The sequence below is a fragment of the Hemicordylus capensis genome, chromosome 12 (assembly GCF_027244095.1).
Source record: "Hemicordylus capensis ecotype Gifberg chromosome 12, rHemCap1.1.pri, whole genome shotgun sequence".
Classification (NCBI taxonomy): domain Eukaryota; kingdom Metazoa; phylum Chordata; class Lepidosauria; order Squamata; family Cordylidae; genus Hemicordylus; species Hemicordylus capensis.
In genome coordinates, this window is record NC_069668.1 from 6,779,695 (window position 1) to 6,797,696 (window position 18,002).

The following is an 18,002-nucleotide window of genomic DNA, read 5'->3' on the forward strand; positions in this document are numbered from 1 at the left end:
TTGGGTACTGTTCAAGGTGGCAACAGTTGTTCTGGATATCTTTTGTTCAAGTGGCAGGGCATAAAACTTTAAAATCAACCAATATGATCCTATCGAACTTGCCTTTTGCCATGTGCTGCCACAGGGGAGTGTGGGAGATGCTCTCAATATTCATGGGGTGGCCAGAAGACTGGCCAGGGACTTGTGCAAACCAACTGTGCCCACTAGGATTAGACAAATTCAGGCAGGATAGAGCTATCAACGGTTACTAGCCTGGAGAGCTGTGTGTTTCGTTCCATCAGGGGCATGACCCTGAACACCAGGTGCTAGTGAACACCGACGAGAGGGAGCAGTTGCCCTCTTTCTCCCCGCTTGTGGGTTTCTCAGATGCCCCTAGCTGGCCACGAAACTGATTGCCAGGAAATCTAGGACCAACAAACACAAGTCCTTTTTCACACAACGCATAATCAACTTGTGGAATTCTCTGCCACAAGATGTGGTGACAGCCAACAACGTGGATGGCTTGAAGAGGGGTTTGGATAACTTCATGGAGAAGAGGTCTAGCATGGGCTACTAGTCGGAGGGCTATAGGCCACCTCCAGCCTCCAAGGCAGGAGGCCTCTGAGTACCAGTTGCAGGGGAGTAACAGCAGCAGGAGAGAGAGTATGCCCTCCACTCCTGCCTGTAGGCTTCTAGCGGCATCTGGTGGGCCACTGTGCGAAACAGGATGCTGGACTAGACGGGCCTCCTTGGGCCTGATCCAGCAAGTCTGTTCTTGTGTTCTTATATTCACTGCGTGAAGCAGGATGTTGAACTGGATGGGCTTTTGGACTAATCCAGCCGGGCCTTTCTTATGTTCTTCTGTTAGAAACTCTCCAGAATCCACCTATTAAAAACATTTCTCTGCCACTTCCCACATCCACAAAAAGGGTTAAAGTGACTTAGACAGCAAAATGAATGAGAAAATGGTTCCTTGTCCCCAAGGGGGCCCACCATCCAAAAGGGGTGGCAAGGGAAACACCTCTGACAGCCACTGGAAGGGATGCTATTCTGAGTTGAACAGGAGCAATTGCTCTTCCCCTGCTAAATATAAGGGAGCCACACTTTAAAGCACCCTTCTGTGCCATTAGCAGGGGTGACGCCCGAATGGTGTGAAATGGTGTGACAGGAGTAAAGATGGCTCCCTGTCCCAAGAGGTTAAAAATCTAAAAGAGAAACACAAGGAAGACACCTGGTAAAAGATGCCATGCTGGGCTGAATAAGGACAGTTATCCCCCACCCCCCGCAAAAATAAGAAAAAAATCACTTTAAAGAGGCCTCTGACCAGTCAGTTGAGACTGGGTACTCTCAGACTGGTTACTCTCTTACTCTTCCTTCACATGCAGGAAGCCCCAGGTCCAATCCCTGGCAGCATTTCCTGGTAGGACTGGGAGAGACTCCTGACTGAAACCTTAGCATTGGCTGCCAGTCAGTGTAGACAATACCCAACTAGACGGACCAATGCTCTGACTCAGCAGACAGCAGCACCCCGCATTTCCGGCTTTAGGGATAGGGCCCAAAGCTCAGTGGGGAAACATCTGCTTTGCCCAGGTTCAATCCCTGGCTGCATCTCTAGACTCCTGCCAGCAACCTTGGGAAACTGCTGCCAGTCAGTGCAGACAATAATGAGCTGAATGGACCAATGGCCTGACTCAGTAGAAGGCTTGAAGACACTATTGGGATGGGGCCATGGCTCAATGGAAGAGCGTTGCTTTGAAAGCAGAGGGTCCCAAATTGAATCCATGGCAGCATCTCCAGGTAGGGCTGGGAGAGATACCTGCCTGAAACCTGCTGCCAGTCAGTGCAGACAATGCTGAGCTAGATGGGCCCATGGCCAGACTCAGTAGAAGGCAGCTTCCTATGTCAATACAATGTATAGGAGATTCTTTTGCAGACATCTCTGTGGTAAAGTGTTGACAGAAAGTAGAACGCTACTCTCAAAGAGTTTTTAAAAAGGCTTTGTCATAGCCCCTGTGACCTGAGTTCAAATCCCCATTCAGCCATGAGACTTGCTGGGTGACTCTGGGCCAGTCACTTCTCTCTCTCAGCCTAACCTACTCCACAGGGTTGTTGTGAGGAGAAACTTAACTATATACACGGGGCTCCTTGGAGGAAGAGCAGGATATAAAATGCAAAATAAATAAATAAATATGGAGCCATTTCCCCTCCAAATCGACCACTTGGTGTTCAGGGGGCTCTGTGCCCCACCCAACCCCCCCTTCCCCAAACCCCACAAGCTTCCCTCCTCTCCTTGATTCCCACACAGCACAAGCCAGGACAGACAGTCACTCACTCCCGCATCCCCCTTCTAGCCAGATGTTAGCTGGCACTGAGTTGAAAACCAGGAGTGCACAATGCAGCTTCTGGAGCTGGGCAGGGCGCTTGTGTGAACCCTTTCCAGCCTAAATAAGACTTGTGTCATCTCAGAATCGTCGAGTTCAACACTGCCAGGAGTCTTCTTGACTAGAGAGGACCAGCGGAGTGATTATGGTTCATGCTCTTCGTCACTCCGATAGACCCCTTCAACCAGCGCCCAGCTGCTTTCAGTCATGCTGGGGTGAACAAGCTCTCTTGCGTTGGGGTGCTATGAACTGGGTATTGACTGTGGCTCAGGCATCAATCAATCCGTGGCTCCCTCCTTTCTCTGTCAGGTGAACAGTAAGGGAAGGGACTAAACTGCCCTTGGTTCGGCTCCTGGCGGCATCAATTTCCCACGTGCAATAAAAACGATGCGCGTGTTGGCCGCAGCACGGGCTGAGGCCCTTTCCAAACCCTGGCATCTCCCAGTCAGCAGGCTTGACCTCCCGTGTGGGGCTGTTTCCTTTTCTTTAAAAGGTGCGTGGCAGGGATGCACCAGCTAAAAAACAGCAGCCGTGTTCTGTAAAGACAAGTTAAAGGCAGGCACACAATTTCCAGGGGAATTCCGGTCAGCCACAGAGGAATGCCAGCAGGGCCACGGGCGCTGCTGATCGCTCACCACATAGGGGGCTTGGTCGCCTCTGCTCCCTACTCCCGGAGCGTCCCAGTCCTGACTGGCCCCATTCGTGTGTCCCCCTCCCTCTGGCAACTTCTCCTCAGGAGGCCCCCCTCTCCCTTTCCCGCCTTTTTCACCCCCTTCAACTCTCCCTCCTTCACTGCCCCTTCTCCCCCAAGATTCTATCCAGGGTTTCCCTGCTTAAGGGCAGGGGCTCCGCTCTGCCCACCCTCCATGCTGGTGGTTTCACCTTGGAAGGCCCCCACCCCTTGTTGTGTTTTTTATTCTAACAGAAAATCTCTCTCCTGAGCTCACATAAGAACATAGGAAGCTGCCATATACTGAGTCAGACCCTGGGTCCATCTAGCTCAGTATTGTCTTCCCAGACTGGCAGCGGCTTCTCCCAGGTTGCAGGCAGGAGTCTCTCTCAGCCCTGTCTCAGAGATGCTGCCAGGGAGGGAACTTGGAACCTAGATGCTCTTCCCAGAGTGGCTCCATCCCCTGAGGGGAATATCTCACAGGGCTCACACTTCTAGTCTCCCTTTCATATGCAACCAGAGCAGACCCCGCTTAGCTTAAGGGGACAAGTCATGCTTGCTACTACAAGACCAGCTCTCCTCTTAGCAGCAGTAGGAGAGAGGGCATGGCCTCAGCTCTGGCCTGTGGCATCTGGTGGGCCACTGGGTGAAACAGGATGCTGGATTAGATGGGCCTTGGGCCTGATCCAGCAGGGCTGTTCCTATGTTCTTATGCCAGAGTGGCATAGTGGTTAGAGGGCTGGGCTAGTACCAGGGGGACCCAAGTTCTAATTCCTGTCCAGGCGTGAAACTCACTGGGTGACTTTGGGCCAGCCACTTGTCTCTCAGCCTAAGCTGCCTTCACAGGGATGTTGTGAGGATCAACACAATCATGCACACCACTCTGGGCTCCTGGGAAGAAGAGCAAGATAGAAAACCAAACAACAAAACTGTTGCTATTTCAGGCCCTCTCCCGGTTTTTGCTGCCCAGTCATAGGCAGCAATGAAACCATGAGGTGTTTATTTAGGGGGCAGAAGAACTAAGGAGAAAGGGTGAAACTCACTGGCATGTCTAGGAGGATCACTGGTCTGGTGGTAGCAAGCGTGAACTGTCCTCTTTGTTAAGCAGGGTCTGCCCTGGTTGTATTTAAATAGAAGACCACATGTGTGAGCACTGTAAGATATTCCCTTTAGTGGATGGGGCTGCTCTGGGAAGAGCACCTGCCTGCTTGCATGCAGAAGGTTCCAAGTTCCCTCCCTGGCAGCAGCTCCAAGACAGGGCTGGGAGAGACTCCTACCTGCAACCTTGGAGAAGCCCCTGCCAGTCTGGGTGGACAATACTGAGCTAGATGGACCAAGGGCCTGACTCAGTAGAAGGCAGCTTCCTTTGTTCCGACCACTGCTTGTTCTCCCCTGGAAGTGTTTCACTATGCAGAAGTGCAAGTCAGGGTGTATGTTTTTGGCGCCCTAGATGAAGGCTGACCTTGATGCTCCACCACCAGCTGAGAAGTGCGGAGCCCTGGCTTTCACTTGAGTCATGCAGGCTGCTCATTCGCACAGTTCAGTGGCCAGCCCGTGAGGATGACCAGCCAGTGACTAGCCCGTGCTGGTTTGAGGATCCAGTGGGAGGGAGTTCCCCATCTATTATGGGGACAGAACTTTTAACACTTCAGAGATGAAAAGAGGCTGCTGTTAATTTGGAAATCCATTTCTTTTTGGAAACCAATGCATTCAGACACCACTGCGCAGTACTTCAGATTAATGGGCAGTGCTATATTTGGGCTACTGTTTAGGCGCCCCCAAGAACTGGTGCCCTAGGGGACCACCTAGGTTTGCCTAGTTGACGGGCCAGCCTGAGGAGGTGTTCAGCCTCCTACCAAATCCGAGGCAAAGGTTTCCAGCTGACAGTGACGGGCTCAGTTCTAGAATATATAGAAAAGCCAGGCTCTAATATTCTGTCCGGCTCTTCCGCTCCTGTGTCTCTCTCTGGTGTGAGCAAGAAACAGAACCCAGGCTGGAGTTTCATCTACAGATGGAGGCGGCAGGAGGCCAATTCTCCACTGCCGAGCCTACCTGAACCAGACTCTTGGCTGAAGAGACGCCAGTCCGTGATCTGAAAAGTGAAAATGCACTTCCACGCTTTCAGTTCCAAGCCAAGTTGTGTGAGCAACGCAGAGAGCTCGTGGCAAATGCTTTAAATGCTGCTTGAGCAGAAGTCCTCTGCGGAGGGCCATTAACATCTCTGTCTGCTTTCTACCTGGCCTAACTCGTTGCAGCTGACATCTTCCTCTATCACATTTTAAACGCGGAGGACTCTCTCCCCCACCCCCATTATGGCGGCTTGACGGATGTCGCTTTCCTCTCTCTCTTCAAATGCCCCTGTTAACACATTAACTTGGTGGCTGGAGAGGCGACACCCCTGATCATTTCTGGGGAAACCTTGCAGCATCCCCGGAGTCCTCATTAGCTTGGCCTGAAGAAGGTTACGGCAGTCTGGCGCGAAGCTGGTGGCGAGAAAACCATCCGGCGGCATGGATGGATTCGGGTACTGAAAAGATCCGGGGCTCAGCCCCACAGCTCCCCTTTGCATGATTACATTCAATCATGTGTCTTCCTTCCCCCAACAAAAAAAATAGTTATTATGTCCAACTCCCCTAAAGCCAGCGTGGTGTAGTGGTTAGAGTGCCGGACTAGGACCGGGGAGACCCAGTTCAAATCCCCCATTCAGCCATGAGACTTGCTGGGTGACTCTGGGCTAGTCACTTCTCTCTCAGCCTAACCTACCTCAAAGGGTTGTTGTGAGGAGAAACTTAGGTATGCAGTACGCCACTCTGGGGCCCTTGGAGGAAGAGTGGGATATAAATGTAGTAGTAGTAGTAGTAGTAGTAGTAGTAGTAGTAGTAGTAGTAGTAGATGATCTACAAGATCTACAAATTGAAATTGAAAGGCTGTGGCAGAAAAAGACCAAAATAATCCCAGTGGTCATTGGCGCCCTGGGTGCAGTCCCAAAAGACCTTGAAGAGCACCTCAACCCCATCAGGGCCACAGAAATCACCATCAGCCAATTACAAAAAGCAGCTTTACTGGGAACAGCCTATTTTCTGCGACAATATCTATAACAACTGACAATACAATTCTGGCATCCCAGGTCCTTGGGAAGGACTCGATGTCTGGATAAAACAAACCAGTCAATAACACCTGTCTGACTGTGTAAATAAATAGTAATAATGGGAAAGCAGCATCAGAGGTGGCCACCTTGCCCCAGTAAGCGAGAAGGAGATGGCTGATCAGATTTGGGACTCTGAGCCCCATGAGCTACCGCAATGGCGCCCCCGGAGTGACGGGCAGTGGGCAACCTCATGGGGCAAGGAGGGAGGCTGTCGTGCTCCAGGGGAGGGGCCAGAGCTCAATGGCAAGGCACTGGCTTTGCACGCAAAAGCCTCCGGGTTCAGCCCCTGACAGTTGCAGATCAGAAGATTCCATGGAGCAGGAGCTGGGGAAGATTCCGGCCAGAGACTGAGGAGGATTGCTGCCATCAGAGTTTCGAAAGCTCGGCTAGATGGACACACGCTCCATGTGAAGACTGAAGAGCGCTCCTCACAGCTCAGATCTGGACTTTCTGCTAGGCATGCAGAAGGTCCTAATTGCAACTTCCAGTTAAAGCAGGGATTCTCAAAGTTGGGTCCCCAAATATTGTTGGACTACAACTCCCATCATTCCTGTCGACAATAGCCATTGTGGCTGGGAATGATGGGAATTGCAGTCCGACAGCATCTGAGGACCTGACTTTGAGATCCCCCGAGTCAAACGATCTCAGGTAGCCATCTGGGGAAAACCCTCGCCCCCGCCCAAGACATCAGAGAGCCAGACTTGTGGGAGCGAGCAGGAATGGTCCCCTTAGCCAAGCAGGGTCTGCCTTGGTTTGCATTGGGATGGGAGACTACATGTGAGCGCTGGGAGACATCCCCTTTAGGGGATGGGGCCACAGTCTAATAGCTGAGCATCTGCTTAGGGTACAGAAGGTCTCCGGTTCAATCCCTGGCAGCATCTCCAGGTAGGGCAGGGAAAGTCCCTGAAACCTGGGAGGGCGGCTGCTGCTGCCAGTCCGTGTAGACAATCCTGAGCTAGATTGGCCAGTGGTCTGACTCGACAGAAAGCAGCCTCCCATGGCCCTCTGTACAGCGGACAGTACTGGCCTCGGCAGGCCCACAGCTGCCTCCATACAAGACAGCTGCGTATGTTCAACCCCCGCTTTCGGAAGAGGTGCCCAGAAGGCAGAGTCCAAAGACCCCTAAGGGGCTGTAGCAGCTGGAATCCGAACAAGAACAACGCTAAATACACGCGCCCGGGCATCAACTCCCATTTTGCATTGTTGAAAACAACAGAACGTTTTTTTTCCCTTTCGGGGGAAAAAACAACCTCCCTTCCTCTCTCTGCCTTGGTCTGTGGGGAAATTTAGCGGCGCTGTGCCGGGCAGTGCAGGGGTTAACGCTGACTGATGCCGACCGCCCTGAGCCTGTGCTTTGTTCACCGGCGCGTTAAATCCAAACGCTCCAGAGAGGGCTGCGCAGCCGTGCTGAAAGGGCCGGGTTTGGAGGCTGTGCATGAAAAATGCATGTTGCAGGCTTGCCATGGTCCTTGGCTCCGGCTGGCAGGAGCCCTGGCGGGGGGCGGGGGGGAGCCAGAGGAGGAGGCCCCCCCCGCCCGCCCCACTCCGGCAATTGGAGACATTCCTCAACAAACAGGCACCTCGAGGAAGGAACGAAAGGGCAAACAAACCGTGAAACAAATCAAAGGGCTCAATTATCTCCCTCCTCTTCTCTCTCTCTCTCTCTGAATGGCGGGGGGGGGGCCTCAGTTTTCAAAGCTAGTTCATCGGGGAGCTCTCCAGCTGCCGAGATGGCCATCCGTTGGGTTTGCTCTACGAGAGAGACTTCCAAGCAGGCGGAGTGGGGAAACAGTAGAGCAGCAGTGGGCAGAATTTGTCCCCCACTTTTGGCCTCGGACCAGGACTGAAAATTAGCCTTAGGGCTACGCTGTTGTGCCACGGGAACACGGGAAGCATCCTTCTCCCGAGTCAAACCAATGGCCCACCCAGCTCAGGATAGTCTACACCAGGGCTGCTCAACTGCGGCCCCCTGGCAGATGTTGGCCTACAATTCCCATAATCCCTGGCTATTGAGTGCTGTAGCTGGGGATTATGGGAGCTGTACTGCAAAAACAGCTGGGGGGCTAAATCTGAGCAAGCCTGCTCTACACTGACGGGCAGCAGCTCGCCAGGATTTCAGACAGGAGCCTTTGTCAGCCCTACCTGGAGATGCCACCGGGGAGTCAACCTGGGCCCTCTTGCACGCAAAGCAGATGCTCTACCACTGAGCTATGTCCCCACCCCCATAGTGCTTACAAGTAGTCACCCATCCACATGCAAACCAAGGTGTACCCTGCTTAGCAAAGGGGACAATTCATGTTCGTTCCAACAAGACCAGCTGTCCTCCATGATTCCAGCAGTAAACACGGTTCCCATGTTTCCGGGTCACACCACTGTCCACTTAGACCTTTCTTGGTCAACTCTCTGGTGGTGGACGTCCATTAGCAGAGGCCTTCCCAAACCGCGCTACATAGGAACCAACATAGGAAGCTGATTTCCTTCTAGAGCTTTTGAGAGAGGGCTCTGTCTCTCTTAAAGCCACCACCCACCCACCCCCGCACCCAGCAGCCCTGAGAAAAGCACGGCACTTTGCAGAGGTCAGCACAATCTGAAACGGCTCTCACATGGAAGGTTCCCCCCTGCAAAGTGGTCTCTGCTTGAAAAACAGTGAAGTTGGCTGGACAGCTTCCATGCAAAAAAAGAGAGCCAGCGTGGTGTAGTGGTTAGAGTGCGGGACTAGGACCCCAGATGTTACTGGACTTCAACTCCCATAATCCCCAACCAAAGGCCACTGGGGCTTGGGATTATGGGAGTTGAAGTCCAATAGCATCTGGGGACCCAACGTTGAGAATCCCTGATGGAGACAATACTGAGCTAGATGGACCTATGGTCTGACTTGGTATATGGCAGCTTCCTATGTTCCTAACTTGCAGCTCACATGTAGTCACGCATCCAAATGCAAACCAGGGCAGCCCCTGCTTTGTAAAGGGGCCTCACTACCACAATACAAGCTCTCCTCCCTGCTTTGCACTGATGGGAAAGCAGGCAACATATAGTTTAAAACAGCCCATCAACAGTATGGTGACAAGTTATCAAATTTGGGGGTGGGGGAGATCCACAAAAAGAATCCAGAAGAACATGAATGCTGTAGCTACCTCTAAACATAAATGCTTCAGAACTAAGGAGCTTATTTTATGAAGTTGCTGATGCTGCAAGTCTGCCTGGCTTGCCATGCTTGTGGTCCCTGCAAGGCCTTTCTGGAGAATGGAGTGCCCCCTGCGAATCCAGATGTTGTTGGCCGTCTCTGGTCTGCAGACCCTGGGCAGTCACAGGGCCGTCATTCAGAAATCTTGCACTGCAGGCTAGACTAGAGACTGCCCTTCCATCGAGTGTGCTCTGTCCATTCCCAGATTGACTGCTCTTTAGAAGCAGGGATGTGCTATTAAGAAAAGAAATGGGCTGGATCCGGGGCTACTATAAATACCAGCCCTGGGTTTCTCTCACCTGGATCTCCCTCAGCTCTCTTAAACAAAGCCGTGCCCTAGAGCTACGATGCTGAAGTGGTTCCTTGCTCGGCTAAACTTTAGCCGCTCGTTCATAATGCCAGAGTTCAATGCAGAATTTGCCCATGCTGAATTTCACTGCACAGACTCCCCTTTTCAGGAGGCATGAGATGGGATGTCCTGCAGGCAGAGAAAGAAATGCCGGACCAACCACTTAAAACACCCATGCACCGTGAGGGGAAGCTCGTGCATGTGTGTTTTAACATTTACCAACCAAGAGGACACGGACTCCGAATCCCTCTTAAGAGTTAGGGCAAAGCTATCGGGTGCTAAGCACCACGCCGGAGTCTGCACTCTTTTAGCTCAACAGAAATGCCTCTCTAGATCAGAGCAGGGGGTCACAAAGTCCTCGACAAGAATCCCAAGCAACAAGTTAGTCCACCAGAGAAATGAGGGCCACTTTTCTGGGCAGCCTGGCCTGGCCTATGGCATTGGAATTTTAAGAACCATTTCCTAGTTCATGGGGTGGCAACATGGAAAGAGAGTGTTTGAAATGAGAGGGGAGTCACTGGACACAAATATCTCTCTCTCTCTCTCTCTCTCTCTCTCTCTCTCTCTCTCTCTCTCACACACACACACACACACACACACACACACACACACACACACACACACACACACACCTTTGAAAAGCTTCGGAAGAGGAGACTGCTCAGCTGCCTGGGCAATATCACCCCTACTTCTCTAACCAGCAAAAACAGATTCCCACGACTGCACCCAAACTGGCTTCACTGCATCTGGAGCGTCTCACCGCGCCACGGAGGCCAGGCCCAGCATTCACACTGGCAGGAAACACGGTGGACTGCAGGGCTCCCAAATGTGCCCACCTCGGCCCCACACCAACGACTTCAGGGCTCACGTGTGATCTGATCTGGACAGGGGGTGAAAGGTCCTTTCCCCTAGACCCACTGGAGACAAGGCAACAGCTATGAGAGCGCATGGGCTCTGCACACAGAAAGCCCCAGGTTCAATCCCTGCCAGCCTCCCATTGGGAATCTTGGGAAAGCCGCTCCCAGTGATCTCCACTACGTTTCAAGTGGGGGCCACATGAGCTAAAAAACCTCCCATGGGAGACGCATTTCCCACTGTGCTGACCTCTGCACAGTTCTGTGCTTTTCTCAGCCAGATGAAGCTGCCTCTCAAGAGCTGGAGAAGGAAAGCCCGGGGGAGGCCTACTGGTCCCAGCACTCCGTGCACACCCTCCAAGATGGTGCAGGGTCTCTAGAGAGCCCTGTTGCCTTAAAGCACCTCCACCACCAAGCCTGTTGCTGGGCAAAGCACATCACTGCCTGGTAGGAATGGTCCCCTCCACATGATGCCAGGGGAACTGTGCAGAGTATTTCACTTTCCACGGGCCCAATAAACGCTTAGTCAGAGTGCCGAAATTAGGGCTGTTAGGGGCCGCCAATGGGACCCCAGGCCCTACGATGAACAACATGGTATAGACCAGAGGTGGGCCAACTAGGCGAGTCAGTGTGGTGTAGCGGTTAGAGTGCTGGACTAGGACTGGGGAGACCCGAGTTCAAATCCCCATTCAGCCATGAGACTCGCTGGGTGACTCTGGGCCAGTCACTTCTCTCTCAGCCGAACCTACTTCACAGGGTTGTTGTGAAAGAGAAACTCAAGTATGTAGTACACCGCTCTGGGCTCCTTGGAGGAAGAGCGGGATAGAAAATGTAATTAAAATAAATAAAATAAAATAAAATAAAATAAAATAAAATAAAATAAAACAAAACAAAACAAAACAAAACTAGAACTCCCATCTAGGGAGTTGTCGTCATAATTCAGATGGGGGCTGTAGTTCCACATCAGCTGAAGGGCCAAGGGGGCCCACCCCAGTATGGACAATAGTGAACTGGAGGGGCCAAGGGCCTGACTCAGGAGAAGACAGCTTCGGAGGGCGCCTACGATTTCCCACAGCACCACATCCCCAAGGTGGATGTCTGGTCCAGCTCTTGCGGCTCCTATGAAGAACAGCCCCATTCCTCTCTGATCCCCTAGACTGCTGCCCAATCTTGCCCACTGCGCCCACTTCTTTTCACGTGTTCCCTGCTTCCGCTGCACCCCCCCTCGCTCCCCTCCCCAGCTCCACATGCTGCTCAAACGGAAACGAGGCCGCCCCGCCATCCATTTGTTTAACCCGGGAACGGTCGCCATCGGAGAAACCTTGAAACCCCCTGACACAACTGTCCTGGCAGGCCCGACAAACATTAAACGGTGCTCGCCATTTGTCTCAGGAATCCTGCATTAATAAACATGAAGAGGAGCACTTTCTTACCTCCCACACTCAGTGACAGAAGAAAACAAAAGCCAGCTGTAGTCATCAATGGAGCACTTGTTCCGCACATAAAGGCTTATTACATTTTATTTCAAGCCTACACATGGAAAACTTTACTGATGCCGGTTTGTCGATTTCGGCGGCTGGTATTCTAGCTGAAACGCGGCAGTCTCCCCACCACCCAACCCCTCCGATTGTCATTAACACCTTCCCTGCCCCAGGCAAAGGCCATAAAGCAAGGACACGCAGATGGCAGGCTTGGGTTTGTTTTTTAGGAGAACCACAACCAGGTGCAAAATGGCGGCTTGGTCAACAAGCTGATAGACGAATTCTCCCCAGGAGCCATCTACATGCAAACAAAGATTGCCAGTGTGCCCACACGCCTCTCGAATGGGCCCACCTGCCCTCTCAGAGTAATAAGGGCAGCCCACAGCAGTGCAGTGTGGATTGTGGGAGAGGCTCTTTTCTGGGGCTGTGTCCTGGCCATCACACGCTTGGCCTAGGAAACCCCACCAGGCTCCATCTCTGATGCAATTCGGTCATGCCGTGAAGATCTTTTGTCTAACCTGCTGCTCCCTTGTAGCCCATGAACCAGGCCCACAAATTTTATAGGGGCTTCATCTCAGGGAACCAATGATCATAGTGATTTTTGGCACGTCTACCCCACTAGAGATACAAAAGAGGTAATGGCATTCCTGCCCTCACCGTTTTCTACGGGATATCAGCCCTTCTTTATCCCTACCCCCCAAACAACTGGGGTAAAATTGCAGTCATTTCTGCATGGAGAAGAGGGCTAGGGGTCAGTGTTAGGGTAAATGAATAAACGGTTGCACTCTCTCCATGTCTCTATCTTTGGAGGACATTTTTCATCTTCCAGTTTTCAGTTCCATTCCTCTGACAACGTTGACCAAATTTTATAGTCGATGTTGTATTTTCAAACTTTTCAAAGCTTTTCAAACACCATCGCAAATTTGGCAGCTACAGGTCCAAAGGTCAGCGAAAGAAAAGAATGGGAATACACTGAACGTCTTCCCATGCTATCACCTCCTTTCCTTCTCTAGGGCTGTGTAGATCTTGCCAAAAACCACAACAATCATTCATCCCCCCAGATGGTACCGGGCACCCCAGCTGGCCCATGTACATTGGGTCTTTGTATTATTTATTATCTGCTGGCAGATTGTTCTGGTTTTTCTAAGTTCTGTTTTTATGCTCGATAGAAGCAGCCGAGGACTACTCTGTCAAAACGGAAAAGTTGGATATTTGCATTTTTAAAAATCATCCTAGAAAAGAATAATCATATGGGACCCACTCCCCCCTCTCCCCGATTTCTATTCTTCCTTACCCCAGTGAAACAAAGATGGCTGGACTAGGGATGTGCACAAAACCGATTTGCCTAGTTCGGTTCAAGCCCAAACTGGATTCGAATCAGATCGGGCATATGCAGTTCTGGCACCCCGAATGAGGGCCCAGCTCGGTTTGAATTCAAACAGGTTGGGGGGTGCTGGACACGGTTAATTTTTTATTTTTATTTTTAAGATTGTACTCACCACCAAAGACTTCGGTGGCCTTGGGGGTGCTGCTGTGGCCGTGGGGGTCGGTCTCTGGTGGCTCCCCCCACCAGCCTTCCCCTGGTCTCCCACGGGCCGGTTCGGCCCTCCGTGAGTGCACAGTGGCCATTTGGCATATCCCTAGGCTGGACACAATACACATGCAGCACTTATCTAGAGAAAGGCGAGGAAGTCTTACTTAGCAGTTGTTTCTTCATCGTACTTTGTCTTCAGGTCAAATAATTCCGTCTGCGTCTTTTCCAAGGCTGAGGGCAGAAGAGATTTATTTTATTTCAGTGTTAAAGCAACATGCCAAGGCATTACTGATAGGGTAACAGATGCATGATGCTGAAAAGAAAAAGAAAAATGGCTACCCACTACTGCCTGACTTTAAACTCTTCTCCATCAGAAAAGTCTTCTTGCATTAAGCCGACTCCCTGACCAAACAAAATCCCCTTGTAGAAAAACAATGCTTAAAAAGCTTTTCAAAATTCTTTCCTTAAAACACACACACACACGAGAAAAAAGTCTTTCGAGAATAGTGAAAGTTTCCAGATCCTGTCCTGCTTGGTCTGGCTAAGCACACCGTATTCCGTCTATAGCTCTGCCTTGTGATATGTGAAGCATTTGTATCTTATTTGGCTTCAGATGGGAAATCAAACTCCCCATTCCTACCTCTAGCTCCCCTGAACCCCACCAAACGGTGGGTGCTAAAATAGACATGGGATCTCCCACCATCTTCCTTCAAATTCCCCAAAACCACCTTTCCCCTGAAACTTCTGACAAAATCATGACTCCCACATTTGCAAACACACCCCCAAAGAATTGGCCCTTTGCTTCTCTTAAGGTACGTCCACACTATGCCATTAAGCTGTTTCCAAGCTTGCTCAAGGGTCATTCTGCTGGTGGCAGCCGTGTGAAAAGATGCTCAAAATACTAAGCAATTTGCAAGCGGTGGTTTAAGGTGTTGGTCAGTTCCTGGCTTATGGTCTGGTGCAGGCAAAATGCTAGGGATCTCCAAACCATGGTTTGGAAATCAGAAGCATGTTCAAAGGTTCCTACTCATATGAATATTCCCTTGCCTGGTTAACATTATCTATAATGCTATATTATATCCATCCTGGTGCTAACCATGGTAACTTTTGACTGGAGTTTGCTAATTAGCTTCTTGTCCTGGTTATCTATAGCGCTATATTATAGTCATATTGGTGCTAACCATGGTAATCTTTGCCCAGAGTTTGCTGATCAGATTCTAACCCTGGTTTAAAAACTCCCTATGGTTATTATCATAAGTTGCAACATCCGTGCAGACTTAACAGTGAACCATAACTAATCCCAACTAGCAGTTCATGTAGGTGAGGAGTGGGAGCAAGCTTACTTGTGGCATGCCACAATGCCTCCTAACCACGGTTCTCCTAACCATGGTCCTGAGACTGCTAGTGTTACAGCCACATCGAGCCCAAGAGGGTAGACAGAGTATCTATATGCGCCCAAGCCTGCCCATCCCTCCCTTCCCTGCTTGAATAATTTACAGTAACAGAAATGGGCCAACCTGCTTGCAACGCTTGCACTTTGTGTTCGGCCTCCTCCAGCTTTGAGGACGTCGAGATCTGTGTTTCTTGCAACATTCTGTAACAAGAGAAGCAAGCTGAGAGAAGGCAAATTAAATATATTAACCTTCCTATGAAACAAACTAGAGCAAAAAGCCATTTATACCATCAATTAAAACCAGGAACCTGGGCGGCACCCACCCCAAACATCAAAATGTGAACAGGAGGGCCAGAAAAATCAAGGGGCCGGACAGTGTTCCCTGTAACAGGGATTCTCAGATGATGTTGACTACAGCGCCTATAATTCCCAGCCAAAAGCCACTGCAGCTGGGGATGATGGGAGTTGAAGTCAACATCTCGGAACCCGTTACAGGGAACACTGGTGCCAGGAAAGTGTGACGAATGCTGACACCTAGGCATGCCCCTTTCCTCACAAGAAGGAACGTGCAACTTCCCCGTCCTGAGTTTTGCTTAGCTACACACAGGAGGATGGGGCTCTTGCTTGGTGGCTGAGCATCTGCTTGGCATGCAGGACGTTCCAGCCCAGGTAGGGCTAAGAAAGGCCCCTGCCTGAAACCCTGGAGAGCTGCTGCCAGTCAGTGTAGATTATAATGAGCTTGACGTATGACACCTTACCCATCTTTTATTTCTGCCCTGCCCAGTCCAACTAGCAAGAGCACAGCCATTTGACACAAGGCAGGATAGAAACCTAGGCATACACTAAAAGGCCTCTGATCTCACACCATGAGAAACCCCTCAAACCCCTGCTAACTTGGCAAAGAGGCACCTTTTAACGTGGTGATTCTCTTGTATTTAGCAGGGGGAGAGTAACTGGCCCTATCCACCCCCAGCACAGCATCCCTCCAGTGGCTGTTGCTGGTATCTGCCTTATATTTCTTTTTAGACTGTGAGCCCTTCGGAGACAGGGATCCACCTTATTTATTATTTCTCTGTGTAAACTGCCCTGAGCCATTTCTGGAAGGGTGGTATAGAAATCGAATCAATAAACAACAATAATAATGATGATGTTGATGATGATGTGAATTCACTGGGCGAGTTGCTCAGAAGTTGCCAGGGTCTTCCAGAAGCAAGAGCCTCTGCGCCCATCCCCCTAAAATAGGGATAAGCAACCTTGGGCACTCCCACTGTGGCTGGACTGTTCTTGCTCAGCTGTTGTTGAACTACAATTTATTGTGGCCGGGGATGATGGATGTTGTAGTTCCGCAACCGCTGGAGTGTCCAAGGGCACTTACCTCTGCCCTAGCGTTTGCCCCCAGAATTCTCCGGCAGATAGGCTTCCCAAGGGCTTTGTGTGCATTCCCTCGGGAATCTTTACAATAGCCCTGCAGAGTAGGGGGTTAACTGAAGAGGTGAGTTTTAACCTGGGAGTTTTCACTTCTTTTAGAAAAAGGCCTTTTCAGAGCCTTTCAACCAATGCCTAGCTGCTACCGAGCTGGTCTTGCACGCCAAGCGTTCACACGGTAACCCACCTTTCTTTCTCTGCAAAGTCATTTTGCAGTTTCTGTTCCTTTTCCAGAGCGATATTCTCGGCTTGGTTCTTCAGGGTCTGCTCATATTCCCGGACTTTCTCCTTAAGTGCTTTTATTGTCACCTCTGTGGGAGACAAAGAGAGGAAGCCAAGAGGAAAGACGCGTGAGGGGTAAACAACGCCACGTGGCTGCCTAGGCCGCGGCTCCCTTCCGCGGCTGAAACTTTCGCTCTCCAGCTCCCGACACAAAATCAATGGCTGCGAGTCCCTTTGGAGACCTTTTACTCCCTAAATGTTAAGTTGAACTTTGAAATGTTTCCGGCTGGGAAGGATCAATGGACTTTGCCGAGAAGCAGTGCAAAGGATTCTCTAACCTAGCCGCAGAACAGGACAAGGCAATCGGGCGCAACATACCTTACTGGAGAGTCCCCAAAATGCCCCGCTTTGTGTGAATCCATCCCCAGCAGGATCTGTCCACAACACACTTGAGGTCTGTTCTTGTGATTGGCATTAAGAACATAAGAACAGCCCTGCTGGATCAGGCCCAAGGAGGCCCATCTAGTCCAGCATCCTGTTTCGCACAGTGGCCCACCAGATGCCGCTGGAAGCCACAGGCAGGAGTTGAGGGCGTGCCCTTTCTCCTACCATTACTCCCCTGCAACTGGTACTCGGAGGCTGGAGGTGGCCCACAGCCCTCTGACTAGTAGCCATTGATGGACCTCTCCTCCATGAAGCTATCCAAACCCCTCTTAAAGCCATCCAGGTTGTTGGCTGTAACTACATCCTGTGGCAGAGAGTTCCACAAGTGAATCACGTGTTGTGTGAAAAAGTACTTCCGTTTGTTGGTCCATTAGGGCAGGAGAAGCCTCCAACCCTGATTCGGGAGCCATGTATGCTCCTGACTGGCCATCATGAGAATTCTACAATCAAAGCCGCGCCGGTGGGGGGGGGGGAGAGAATGCCTGCTTGTGAGCTGGGGACGGAGGCAGGGGGCAGTGGCGAGCCCAGAACTTGTACTGGACTGCAGAGGGAGAGGGAGGGAAAGCACTCGCCGTGCCTCCTGCCTCCACACCCAACTTGCAGATGATCAGTTTCCCCTCCACCTGCCTTGCTTGCAGGCTTCTCATGGTGGCCAATCGGGAGCGCACACAGCTCCTGAATTAGGGTCCGAGGATTCTCCTGCCCCAATGCCCACCGTGAGAAGAGCCCTTCGGTCTATTTTTCACCACCAGTGGAAAATGTCCCCACCCAGGCAGACATTTTTCAAGCTAGGTGCTTCCAAATTCCTGGGTTTTAAAACATCCTCACCCCCACCGTGGCAAGCTTCACTGAGCACTCTTGGAGCCCTGCGGTACAGAAATGCTATCAAATCAAATCAACAGATTCTTTGCTCTCCATACGTGGCGTACAGGGTCAGA

The 18,002-nt window shown here is 51.1% G+C and overlaps 1 protein-coding gene across 6 annotated transcripts in view; it reads right to left on the minus strand.

Annotated features, from left to right (window-relative positions):
* The window catches only part of CUX1 (cut like homeobox 1), a 337,155-nt gene that overhangs the window by 131,722 nt on the left and 187,431 nt on the right, over positions 1 to 18,002 (minus strand). For 5 of the 6 annotated variants that reach the window (XR_008311776.1, XM_053274795.1, XM_053274790.1 and 2 more), the window contains exons 6-8: positions 16,586 to 16,709; positions 15,098 to 15,174; positions 13,745 to 13,811 (exon numbers count right to left, since the gene is read on the minus strand). Coding sequence is in view for 5 of the 6 variants with exons in the window: in XM_053274795.1 (XP_053130770.1) it covers positions 13,745 to 13,811; positions 15,098 to 15,174; positions 16,586 to 16,709 (268 nt within the window). In the remaining variant the exon portion in view is untranslated. Of the gene's footprint in view, positions 1 to 2,995; positions 3,112 to 13,744; positions 13,812 to 15,097; positions 15,175 to 16,585; positions 16,710 to 18,002 lie in introns of those variants that run through there. The other variant, XM_053274794.1, reaches the window with a different exon arrangement.